The 12,844-nt window shown below is 36.8% G+C and overlaps 1 protein-coding gene across 1 annotated transcript; it reads right to left on the bottom strand.

Annotated features, from left to right (window-relative positions):
- Positions 1-179: 179 nt before the first annotated feature.
- Positions 180-12,605, bottom strand: mtDNA-helicase (mitochondrial DNA helicase). The gene is made up of 9 exons (XM_088272386.1): positions 12,161-12,605; positions 9,900-9,979; positions 8,542-8,658; positions 7,042-7,611; positions 5,788-6,047; positions 4,507-4,585; positions 3,342-3,536; positions 1,875-2,003; positions 180-643 (listed from the first exon to the last, which is right to left on the bottom strand). The coding sequence occupies exons 1-9, from the start codon at positions 12,450-12,452 to the stop codon at positions 488-490; spliced, it is 1,878 nt and encodes a 625-aa protein (XP_088128512.1). The 5' UTR covers positions 12,453-12,605; the 3' UTR covers positions 180-487.
- Positions 12,606-12,844: the final 239 nt, after the last annotated feature.

The raw sequence follows: 12,844 nt of genomic DNA, 5'->3' as shown, positions 1-12,844 counted from the left end.
TTTAAAAATTCACATAATTTATTGTAATTTAACACACTGGTTATGGTAAAGTTTGTTAAAGAAACATAATTTGACAAACAAATAACAAATGTACCTACCCTTGCACTATGCAGTTGAAGAACACTACAGCCTGATTAAAAAAGTAATAAGGTTTGAATAAAATGAATAAAAACACCACATTAAAAAACCATCAAGATTTTTTATTGATATCATAAAAAAACAACATTTATATAGAAAACATCTAATATATAAAAAAAATAATGTTTGGCGTTTTTTAAATATACAAAAATAAATATGTACATTCTTATATATTTTATGGTAATTTGAGATAGTATCACAATAATTCACAGAATTATTATTACAGTATTATGTTTCACTTATAAATATATGGTTAATTTTTCTTTCTTCTACAAAAAACATTATTAGACAATTGGTATTTTATTCTTTGAAAGTACCTACTAATACTATACAGATAGAAGGTATTTTCTCAAGGAATAAGTTTTTCAGGGAGTTGAAAATCTTCACCGCCATCTTCTTTGACGTGTTGTTTAATTTCTTTCTTTTTTTGCGCATAACTGAGACCGGCTTTGTCAAAATCAAGGGGAACGATTCCCAAGTCTCCGCTGTAGCGATTTTTGGCAATCTGTAAGAATAAAAATAAATAACATGCTGATAAATGTCAAAGAGTTTACTTAATAATTAACTAACAAAATATCTATCACGCTGCTTCGTTAGGGGCAGGCAGAAAGCAGAGGCGTGCATTCTATATAGGCAGAAAAGCAATGCCTACCCTGGATTACTCATGTTCTATATAGAAACGCGACCAGTGCCTACTATGCCTTATCCTTACCTAAACCTACTGCTTACTCTAATTAAAAACTCAGTGCAAGCCAAGTATTTGAAGTACTTGATCATATGTAGCTTCTCTCTGCTTCTTTTTCCCAATGCGTTCACCTCATATCGCTCACTCCTTTCAAGAACGTCATAAATCAAAAAACTTGATTTTTCAGGATAAGGTTTTTAAAGTTTAAAAATATAATACAATGTATTAAAAATAAATATCAAGCCACTGATTGAACTTATTACTGTGCAACAGATCTTTTTCGGTAAAACCTGAAGGTTTTTTCTCCGTTTGAAAAATATTTGGTATATTTAAAAAAATAATTAAGCTTTTCTTCAAAATGCAAAAACAGCACTTTCTGCCCTGTAGCGGGCAAATATTAAGTTTAAAATATGCCTCTTTTGCTGGGATATAGTACATTTTCTGGGCATTCCGAAAACATGCACAACTGAAAATTGACAATTTTTTATTTATGACGTTTTTGAAAGAAGTGAGCGATATAAGTTTAAACGCTCTTTCCTCACTTATTCATTCCACATGTCAAAACCATCTCAACACACTATTCTGCGGCAAAATGATAGATGTATGATGAATATGTTTGAATGGCGAAATAAGGAAAATAATTGAGGCTTAGTTATCGATAAAAGCATTATCGATAAAATTAAACGTCATTGCGTTAAAAGTCTAAGAAGGTTTTTGTATTTCTGGTCAAACAATCAAGCAAGCCTAACTGACATCAAAAGTAAAGTTGAGGAAAGGTATTTGAAAAGGTAGGGCACATAGGACATAGAGAACCTGAACATATTGTAAATCAGGCGATCGCCATGGATCTTCCTCGAAAGACATCTAGAGGAAGACCAAAAAATTCATGGATGATACAGAAAGATAATATGATTCGAAGGCATGACCTAGGTGACGTTTTATATGATAGAAGGACCTACAACCTGAGGACGAGGAGAGCTGACCCTAATAGTCTACAAAGACGATAAGTTGGGATGGAGTCAGGAAGAAGGAGAAGAAGGTCAAACAGTACCTGAAGGTACTTCTTGCCCCGAACGCTGGTGAGACGCTTGTCTTGGATGATGAGCACCGTGTCGGCTTCTTGGGATGCTTTTGCACTACCAAAAATAGAACTTGTGGACAGATCCTCTGCATCTCGTTCCTGAAAACAAAACAAGATAACCTCAAATCTCGTGAACACGAACCCTAATGATATCAAACTGGATTGAGGCATAAGATAAAGTATCAAAGCAGCAAAATTGTTAATTGCCAATTATGGGGAATTGCTACACCGTGTGTGGTTTTGAAAATATTCAATACCACCATATTATTTTCAATAATCATTTTTCCTATCCTTACTATCCTACCTACAGACAAGCCTCATAAAGTAGAGACTTTGCAGTTATTCCTTTAAATAAATAAATAAATAAAATTAAAAAATCTATTGGGTAGTAGCTTTGTAGTAATATCTATCCATCTACAATTCGAGTTTTCCTTGGCAAATATCACTATTTCTTGAAATCTATTGTAACATGTTTCGATGCATTCCGCTTCATTTTCAAACACTGTATGATCTGGAATTTAGACTTAGCTTCACAATTCTAAATTTTAGAGTTGTGTCCTTGGGGCGTTGAAGGATGAAGAGAGGGTAGGAGCTGTTTTTTTAATAATCTGTTTATTTATCAGTGGTAATATAGACAATAGAGGGTAGGTTTTAGTCATTATAAATTTTTTGTCATTGTCCTATCGTAGTCATACAGAAGAAAGTGACCAAGTGCATTTAAAAAAAAAACATGATCATTGACTATTCAATCTATTACTAGCTTTATATTGCCCTGAAAAAATCGCAAAGCGATTTTAAACTTGGAAGTATAATGTATTGATTTGTTAAAAGTGACTAATTGAATTGATGTTGATTTTCTTGGCAAGCAAAAGTCACTTAAATGGCACTCCTGAACATTTTATGTTCTTTCTCCTGTACAACTACGATATTGTTTTTGTCATTTGTTTAGTACATTTGGGTATTTTCCAGCCAAATTTGGCTGCCCCAACACAGATGTCGCTCACTCCTTTCAAGAACGTCATAAATCAAAAATTGCCAGTTTTCAGTTGTGCATATTTTCGGAATGCCCAGAAAATATACGATATCCCAGCAAAAGAGGCATATTTTTAAATTAATATTTACCCGCTATAGGGTAGAAAGTGTTGTTTTTGCATTTTGAAGAAAAGGTATTGTTTAATTATTTTTTTAAATAAACTAAATATTTTTAAAATGGAGAAAAAACCTTCAGGTTTTACCTAAAAAGATCTGTTGCACAGTTAAAAAATCAGTAAGTGGCTTGATATTTATTTTTAATACATTGTATTATATTTTTAAACGTTAAAAACGTTCTCCTGAAAAATCAAGTATTTTGATTTATGACGTTCTTGAAAGGAGTGAGCGATGTGTTAATAAATAATAATAAAAAAACAGTGAGACACAAAATAGCGGGATAAATACCTTTCTGGGATGCATGACCAGAGTGACGTGGCAGTTGTTTCTCGTGGCGAAGTTGCGGAAGGCGGCGATGACGGCGTCCTGGCGCCAGTAACGGTCGCTGGAGCGCGAGGGGTCGTCCCCCATCCCCAGCATGAACTGCACGTTGTCCACCACCACGTGCGCCACGTCGTGCACGTACCACGCATGCTCCACTACCTGCACCACACCGCAACAAACCCCATTACTTCATACGTCCCCATTAGTCATTCAAAATATTTCCGGAAAATGTAAATATTATTGAGTCATTTTGGTCTCATCCCTTATCAGCACCCAATGATGCATGGGGCACAGCATCGTATAAAAACAGTGTTATCTTGATCGTTAAAACGTTGACTGCAACGGCAAATTTTCAGAATTCCGGTCTCAAAAGCCAATTTCATTTAATCATATTATATTATTAAAAACTCTAATTAAAGTACATAATTATGTTTTTTGTTCATTTATTTAAAAAAAAAAATTGTTCGTGTAAGCCAGCATTGATTTTCTTTCTCTTCCCATGCGCCATCTATCCATATTAGCACTGATTTACAAGGAATTTTATCATAGCTGCACGAATATGGCAAGTAAACACAGTACGAGATGATTCGTAGTCGGCCTCCTAGTGCAGAACGCAATCTACGAGTTATCTCATAGTTGGCAGTCAATGTGTTAAATACATGAAGGAAAAAAGGTGATCAGTCAAAGGTACCAGTCAAAGGTGATTTTAAATAAATATTTTACTGAAAAATCACTAATATTTATTTTGACCCTCTTGGGAATCGAACCCCGGGACTCCAGCAGGAAAGTCTAGCATAATAACTACTACTACACTATGGAGGCGGATGTTGTTTTACATCTGATATATTAAAATATATTTTTCAAAAATAGCAAATCACATAGCGCGATAGCACGATTGGATCATCACTGCTTGACTGGAGGCCTAGAACAGAGTGCAGAACCGTGGGTAGGCCCCAGACAAGATGGTCCGATGACATTAGGAAATTGACGGGCCTGCACTGGAAGAGAGTCGCATCCAACAGGCAACTGCGGAAGTCCAAGAGAAATATACCTTTGTTCAATACTGTACACAAGAAGAAGGCTGAAGAAATAAAATGTTAAAAGATAAACATTTATCCACTCTACTTACTTCCATCACGTCTTTTATCGACTGCTGCCCGTGGAAAGTCAGAAAGTGGAGAGGGATCTTCTCAAATTCATCCGCAAATCTACAATAAAAAGCATTATTTTCTATACAGTTGTTCTCAATGTGTTTGTTCAATATTTCATAAAAAAAGAAAGGTTAGGATCGCTATGTAAAAACACAGAATTCAATGTTTCATATTGTAGTGAATTAGTGTTTGATAGTAATTTTTTTTTATTTTTTATTTGTTGGTCATTAGATATAGCTGGGTTGTTAGATTTGAATGTGCTATGGTAGTAAAAAGTTGAGTACATAGTGGTCAATAATAAAATAAGTATTATAGTAAAAAAAACTCCTTAACGTGTTAACCGGGCGGGAAGTATAAATATGTCAGTACGGGTAGGACATATGAAATATATGTTGCGCCCTAGAATTGGCAGGACCTATATTTTCGAACAACAAATTAGTCATGCATACTTGTTGCAACATGAATTCTTTTCAATTTGTTTGTAATTTTGTATTTTCCTTTGTGATTTAAATATGATAAATAAACGAAAAAATGTATATTTTTCATATTCTTTTAATTTATTTTAAGCAGAAATAAAGTAAATAAAATCACGTCTACTGGGCGTGACGTACTGACACGTCCTATGTAATTAACCTTCCCTTCCCGGTGTTGTGTACCTTGTACACATTGCTTCTATTAACCATAATATCTCTATAAATATAATAAACACAAGGCTAAGATTTTAGATATTCCTCCATAACATATTTACACAATGATTTAAAAAATAATTTAATAATAATCAGAATTTATCAGGTACATCAGAGGTATTATATATATAAACATCGCGTGAAGAGTGTGCGGGAACCGCAACACTATATTCGCATCTCACTCTTGCATACATGCACGTGAGGAGCTCAAAGCTCAATGTTCTCTAGGTAGCGGTCAGTTGCTCTTCAGCTCCAGACAAAAGCGGACCTATGTTTGTTTCGTGGGAATTATGTTTTCAGCAAATAAATCTAAATTATTATAATTTTTGACTTCATTTATAATTAATTTAGGGGATCAGCTATGAATTTTGGTATAATTCCAATTAAAAATCGCTAATATTTTATTGTGTAGTGACTACCCAACACCAGGACACGCGTTTTATTTTAAGACCGGAAGGAAAAGGTTAAAAGTGAACTTCCCGGTTAACAGGCTGAGAATCAACTCTGGGGCCACATGTATGGCAACCAAATGATAGTTTTACAAATATAATTTATTTTTGAAAAAGTATTTACACATGGAAAAGATGAATGTTCTCTTGGAGAGAAATTGTGGCCATCTGTTGCAGCATGGTCCGGGCGAGTCGCGAGTTCCGGATCTCGAAGCTCCCCCACAGGGTGACCACCCCCTGCATGGCGAGGTCCAGGGAGTACTCGCTGCAGAACGTGGTCTTGCCGCAGCCCGTGGGGCCCGTGAGAACCGTGAGCTCCCCGCGCCGGTGGCCGCGCAGCAGCCGAGTTAGCGCCGGGAAACGTTTCCACTTTACTCCTTCCACCTACGCAAGACACCTCTCATGAGCTTGTGCCACGAGCATTGCACAGTCCCTTGCAGTAATGAACCCTATCATAACGCATGTATTGCATTCAAAGACAACAGCTGAAGCTGCGTTGAAGGAGCCTGGGTGAGGACCTATACATCATCGGATAGTTACAGTAGAGTCCATTATCCATTATCCAACCTAAACCGGCCGTGGTAAGGTCGGATAACGCGGGAAATGATAAAAACGACATTCAAAATGTGTTAATTTTATTTGCACATCGAAAACTTTTCAAATACGTACATGTAACATGACTGAATGTTACGAACTAAAACATCTAAATGCACTTGCGGCAAAGTAATAAAACATATTTAATAAAGCACTAAGGACTGAGGACTGTCGTCTGGCGCACGAATATAATGCGTGCAGTCGGGTAAAGGAAAGAGGCACTGTCCCGATAGGTCGGATAACTCGGAAGGTCGGATAATCCAAGGTCGGGTAACCGAGACTCTACTGTAGTTAGATATAACCAACTCTCATAAGAGGTGGTATCATACATGATGAAAAAAGCGAGAGACATTGGTACCATAAACTAGAATACATAAATAAGAACTCTCTTCTAGTGGAACGGAAGGTCTGTTGACGACAGTCAACAGTTCAGCTTCTCCTGAAGAGTTTTACGTGGTTTTCTCCCAGCAATGAGCAAATGCTGACAAGTTCCTGATTGGTCCACACTAGACCTGCTGGAGGTCCACATGAGACATCCAGCACGGTAGCTAAACAAGCAAACCATTACACCACAGTGGCGGACAATTAATATGCTTGTAATTAATAATATGTTTTCCAAAATTCTTCACCATATTGCCATTACACTGTTAAATATTTATGTTGTTAAGTTGTGTTGTAAAGTTATTAAATACATACTCGTAAATAAATAAAACTATGAAGGTGTTAAATGTAACTATACAAACGTATAATTTCTTTTTATTGCAGCATTTCCTATCTTCTTTACCTTGTCGATGTTGCACAGATCAGCCAGCACATCTTCGCGGAGGGCGGAGAAGGAGGTGATGGCCTTGTGCCACACGGGGCGCGCAGCCGCCACGAGCGCGCGCAGGTCTGCGCCGGCCCGCATCGCGCTCGGGGGCTCCTCCGCCCCGCGCACCAGCAGGCAGCGCCGCTCACCGAGCTTGCGGGCGGCACCGCGCGCGGCCTCCGCGCGCCCCGCGCCCGGCCACAGCACCAGGCGCGGGAAGCGTTCCAGCGCGGGCAGCAACTCTTGGGGAAGAGGTAGGAAGCCAGCGGGGGCGCACAGCGCAGCCCCGGGCACGCGGGCCCCCAGCAGCGCTAGGGCAGCGGCTGCCGAGTCTACCAATGTGGCGGATGCGCCCGCGCTGGCCTTACCAAGCTGCAGCAGGCCAGTTCCTTCGCAGTGCTCGACTGGAAGCTCATCACGAACGGGGCGACGAAGTGTCCGCAGACCAGTGATACGCCCCGACACATCACGCAGAGGGAACAAGAGTCTTTGTTGGTCCTCGCTGACGCGTACACCGTGCAAGAGTTTGCCATCATCGTGAACTATCTACAAAATTACAAGAGTTGGTTTGAATGGCGGTAAGGCAAATTTTTTAGACAAAAGTATATTGTAATGTCAAAGTGGCTTGATGATTTGGGGACCACATGACCATAAATACTCTCTTATGGTAGAGAAAGTTCAAAAGTACATTGTTTCTGAGGTATCTCTACATTAGAGAGTACGAGTATTATCCTTAGCTCTACCTGACCGAGTTTCTCCAGGATATGCTTGGCTACAATAGTTTAGAGACTAGAAGGAATGTGTATTTGATTATGCATTTTTATCGATCGTTACGGGGTATGATTGATAATCTTGAAATCATCGGAGCATTGGTCTGTATGTTCCTGATAGTTACCTAAGACAGCATAGGCGTAGATTGTTACACATTCCTATACACAGGACCAACCTGCCCATGGATATGCCTGTAGAAAGAGCTACCGCTATGCTGAATAATATCATGCCGGATTTTGATCTGTTCCATGTGTCTGAGGGGGTATTCCGAAGCGGGATGCTTCTACATCTTTAACAAGAGTGTTCTTGCTTACTTTATAATTTTTGTGTTAATATTTACTCTTTAAATTTTAGTTTGTAATGTATATGTCAATTTTTACTGAATAAATCTAATTGATATTTGAAGCACTAACTTTGTGATTTTCCATTTTAACTATAAATCTAATTGAATTGAAATCGGTTTTTTCACTAACCCTGACCCTAATTATACGCAAACAGTATGCCGCCCGATCTTGAGTATAGTAATCACAAGTAACAATTCCGATCTGTACAATATTTTTTGGTATCTCTCGCGCTCTACCTAAAGTAAGCAAATAGAATGCTTATAAGCGTCTTCCGCTCTCTACCAATAGTATGTAAAAGATGCTTTTAAGAGTTTCTCGCAAACAGTGTGTCAAGACTCTTGAGAGAAATTGGCACACTTACTGGTAGATTGAATTTCCGTAACATCTCTTCAGAGTTGAAGTCAGTCAAACTGTGGCTGCAAGTCACCGCTTCTTCCCATGGAAGGAATGGTTCCTCCGCTGGCTCCTCCACATCACACTGTTGGAACAAAAAGACATGTTTTAAAAGATATATTGACTTAATCGCATTATAGTACGCAATGCAATCACTTATATCTATACTTTAATATGTTTGTTTGTATGTATAATATATATTGACGGTCCCTACGTAAAGTACTGTATCTGCAAATCTGTTACATTACAGGAGAGAGCTTAGAAGATTTTTTCAACATATTTTTTTGTTATTAATTAATGGTTTTATCTGAAATTCTAAACTAGTATTACAAATTCAAAAACGCGATGAAATAATGTATTAAATCGTTTTTAAACTTTATACTTTGTCAAAATTAAGTAGTTAGCGTTTTAGGAGTTCATTTTGTTTCGAAAATTCGATGTACATATATATCGTCTTATACGCCTGAAAACTAGGCGTAATTTATTTCATATACATTTTGTTTGTTTGTTTATATTTTTAGATAACGGTCAGTTGATAAAATACACCAAATATCTCAAAATTGACAAAATTATAGTAAGAGCACTTTACGTAGGGCACGTCTATATTTGTCTTTTTTTAAGTTCGTTTAAATGAATATATTCGTCTGCCGAGACTGGTATGTGAAAGAAGGTGTGCATCATTACGCACCATTAAGCATCATTCGGGCAGCTGCCGTGGCCTAGTTAGGTAGATTGAACTTCCGAAATCGGGGTAGTATGGTTGGTTTATCATGTGTAGAATGATGACTGTTACATATGTATAAAATGAATACTTATAATAGCCTATTACAGGTTGTAAGCCCTGTAAATAGACAAATTCCATATCCCTTTTCATATATCGCGCACTCCTTTCAAGAACGTCATAAATCAAAAATCGTCAATTTTCAGTTGTGCATGTTTTCAGAATGCCCAGAAAATGTACTATATCCCAGCAAAAGAGGCATATTTTTAACTTAATATTTACCCGCTACAGGGCAGAAAGTGTTGTTTTTGCATTTTGAACAAAGGGTATTGTTTAATTATTTTTTTAAATAAACTTAATATTTTTTAAATGGAGAAAAAACCTTAAGGTTTCACCTAAAAAGATCTGTTGAACAGTAAAAAGTTTAATAAGTGGCTTGATATTGATTTATAATACATATAATACATTTTTAAACTTTAAAAACGTTCTCCTGAAAAATCAAGTTTTTTGATTTATGACGTTCTTGAAAGGAGTGAGCGATATGTTGAGATATCAATACAAAAAATTTAATACGTAGGCTATTAATCAGTGGTCAGGATACATACGGGATGTTTCTTGGCTGTTAAAAGTTTTGCAAGACTCGACCAAGAGCCACGATGACGACATCCCGAGCAGCAGAAGAAACCTGCAAAGCATCACGGAGATGAGTGGAGTCCAACAAACTATCAGCTTCTAAGCAGGGAATAGAACTCCACACCAATCTGTCTTTGTAATCAATCTTCGCCACTTTTACATTCATGCATCTCCTCATACTTACCCGCTGAATATATCAACTCAGGAGTTGAAATATTTAGCGGGAATGTATGACCTGACCTGGCCCAAGTATTTGTAATACTTCACCATGCCAAGTTTTCCTCAGTCTTCCCAAAACAGAGCTTCCATTTCCAACTACATTCGCTTCATAAATTTGTTTTACTGTTCTTTCTTCACTCATTCGTCCTACATGCCCAAATCATCTCAAACAACTTTTCTTAATTTTATATTTTTGTGTATGATAATGCTTATCTCAGCTTTGTATCTTATTTCACAATTCGGATACCTATCATACATCGTTTTGCCGCACATGACTCTGATACATCATTCACCGAAAACTTTCAAAATAACAAGATTAATATATGTTCATTCATTTTTTCAAACCCCTTATCCGCACCAGATGATACGCAGAGCACTGCATCATATAAATGCACTGTTTTCTTGATCGTTAACACATGACGGAAAGGTGATCAGCCCTCTGCTTCAGTTACCAGTCCGGGGTGGTGATGAATAAATATTAGAGTGAGTAAATCACCTGTATTCATTTGAACCCCCCAGGGAATCAAACCCAAGACCTCCAGTACGGTAGCCGAGTGTGCTGACCATCACACTACGGAGGCGGATAATATATAGATATATTATCACGTAGCGTATTTGGTACCAAGACTACGAAAATTAGCACACGTGTTCTTGGTGCTGCGTAGCATACTTGATCCCTCCATCCTCAAAGAGGTCTATTACGCTCTGTTCCAATCTATAATTCTACATGGAATTATTGGCTGGGGCGGAGGTGCCAAAACCACGCTAGACCCTATTTTCAAAGTACAAAAACTTATCCTAAGAATAATAAATAAATGTAACTCGACACACCCATCCAATGAGCTATTTACAAGCTATACGGTACTAGACGTACGGCAACTGTTCGTCAAGGAAGTACTGATTCACTTCTGGAATAAAATGGAAAAGGTTAGAACGCAACAAACTATTCGAACCCGGGCAGCATTAAATAAAAACTACATTGGCCCAGCCATTAAAACAAGTTTTGCCCAAAAAAAATTTTCATTCCTCGCTCCAAAAATATTTAATTTGCTGCCCGAAACCATTAAGATTTCCAGGAGTGATCATGTCTTTAAGAACAGTGTCCGTCGATGGTTACTTAACATTGGAAGGGACAAGGTGGAAAGTGAATTAATTAAAGTCCAGGTGTAATTATCACATTGAAAAACCTTAAAACATAAATTATTTTTATATCTCCTGTATGTTATGTTTATAATCTAATCATTAAAAAAAATATATATATATTAAAAATTTTTAAAAAAATATATAAACTTTGTATTACCATGTTAGTATTCGGCTCAACACAGGCCATGCCTAAAGAGCCGTAATATGTATAATAAATGTGTATATGAAATGAATATGTATATTGAATGTATCTATGTATTATGAAAATAAATAAATAAATAAAAATAAAATAAAATAAATAAATAAATAGTTATGTGAAAGCCTAAAACATAAGAAATCTCAGCTATGCGCAGAATACATGCAAGCTCTGGTTGTCGCATGTATTCTTGGTACTAAAACATCTTTGTGCACCATCTGGGTTGAGTAGAAGTTTAAAAAAAAAGATAATTAAATAGATTAGTAGTCTGTCTGTTATAGATTAATTTAATTAGCACATGATCGCAAGCTTTTTACTTTTTTACTTTTTCATCTTCTTTATGTTTTTAAGTTTTTAATTTTAATTAAAAAAAAATTGTTTACTGATTACTGTCAAGTATTTTTTTGTATTTTATATTAAGTTTTTTGTATTTTGTATTAACTAATTCTACTTAGAAACCTATACCCTTATACCCTGTACTATGACTATTTATTTTGTATACCCACACACAGGCTTTGTGGGATCGTTTTTTGTATTCATTTTTATTTTTATTAATTTTTTTGTATTTGAATTTATGCTATGTAATGCAAAAGAATTTTAAATAAAGAAAAAAAATCACTACTGGTTTCTATATACATGACCGTCAACAAAATAAACACAAGTAAATTAAATAACCGGTTGTCTTATTGATGTACAGGCAGCCCTCTTTCTTGTTAGCTTTAGCCGTCGGACACGCGCTCATGAGGCACGCGTGTCCGTCCTCGGGAGCTCGACCCGCCACGCGCAGTGCCCGCTTCATATCGGGCACGGACGCGCACGGCGTAGTGTTCCCTGCTATCACCGTGCTAACGCCGCGCGCACAAGTGAAGCACGGATGCCCAGGCAGGACCTTCCCGCCAATTTGTACGAGAATATTGGCACGACGCACGTACATAGTTCTCCTCAACACTACCCTTGCGAAAGGCATTATGATAATATAAAATTAAACACTTTGTCTTTTATTTATTTCCTCCACCTAATTTTTTTTCAATTGGATTTGTGACTGAAATCAACTTCTTCGAAATTTGTAGGTTATATTTGTTTATTTTTGTTTGGTTGCATTTTGACAGTTTGTTTTGACAGGTGAAATGTGTGCTCAGAGCTAAAATTAAAATAACGAATTATAAAAAGAGCCTACCTGAATTTAATAAAAAAAAATCGCCCGCAGAAAACGAAATAATTTGCTAATATGTAAACAATTTTTGTGTGAATTTCAATTATATATTCCAAAGAGGAAAGTGCATATTTGCAAACTATCAATGTAATATCAATCACAGTGTTGCGTCCTTGAGGTAGTATTATACTAAAATAGCGCTATAT

The sequence above is a fragment of the Brachycentrus maculatus genome, unplaced genomic scaffold, assembly GCF_059751285.1.
Source record: "Brachycentrus maculatus isolate JH-2025_06_01 unplaced genomic scaffold, ASM5975128v1 h1tg000496l, whole genome shotgun sequence".
Taxonomy (NCBI): Eukaryota; Metazoa; Arthropoda; class Insecta; order Trichoptera; family Brachycentridae; genus Brachycentrus; species Brachycentrus maculatus.
The sequence above is the reverse complement of the archived record's forward strand: the minus strand, read 5'-3'. Positions and strand labels throughout refer to the sequence as shown.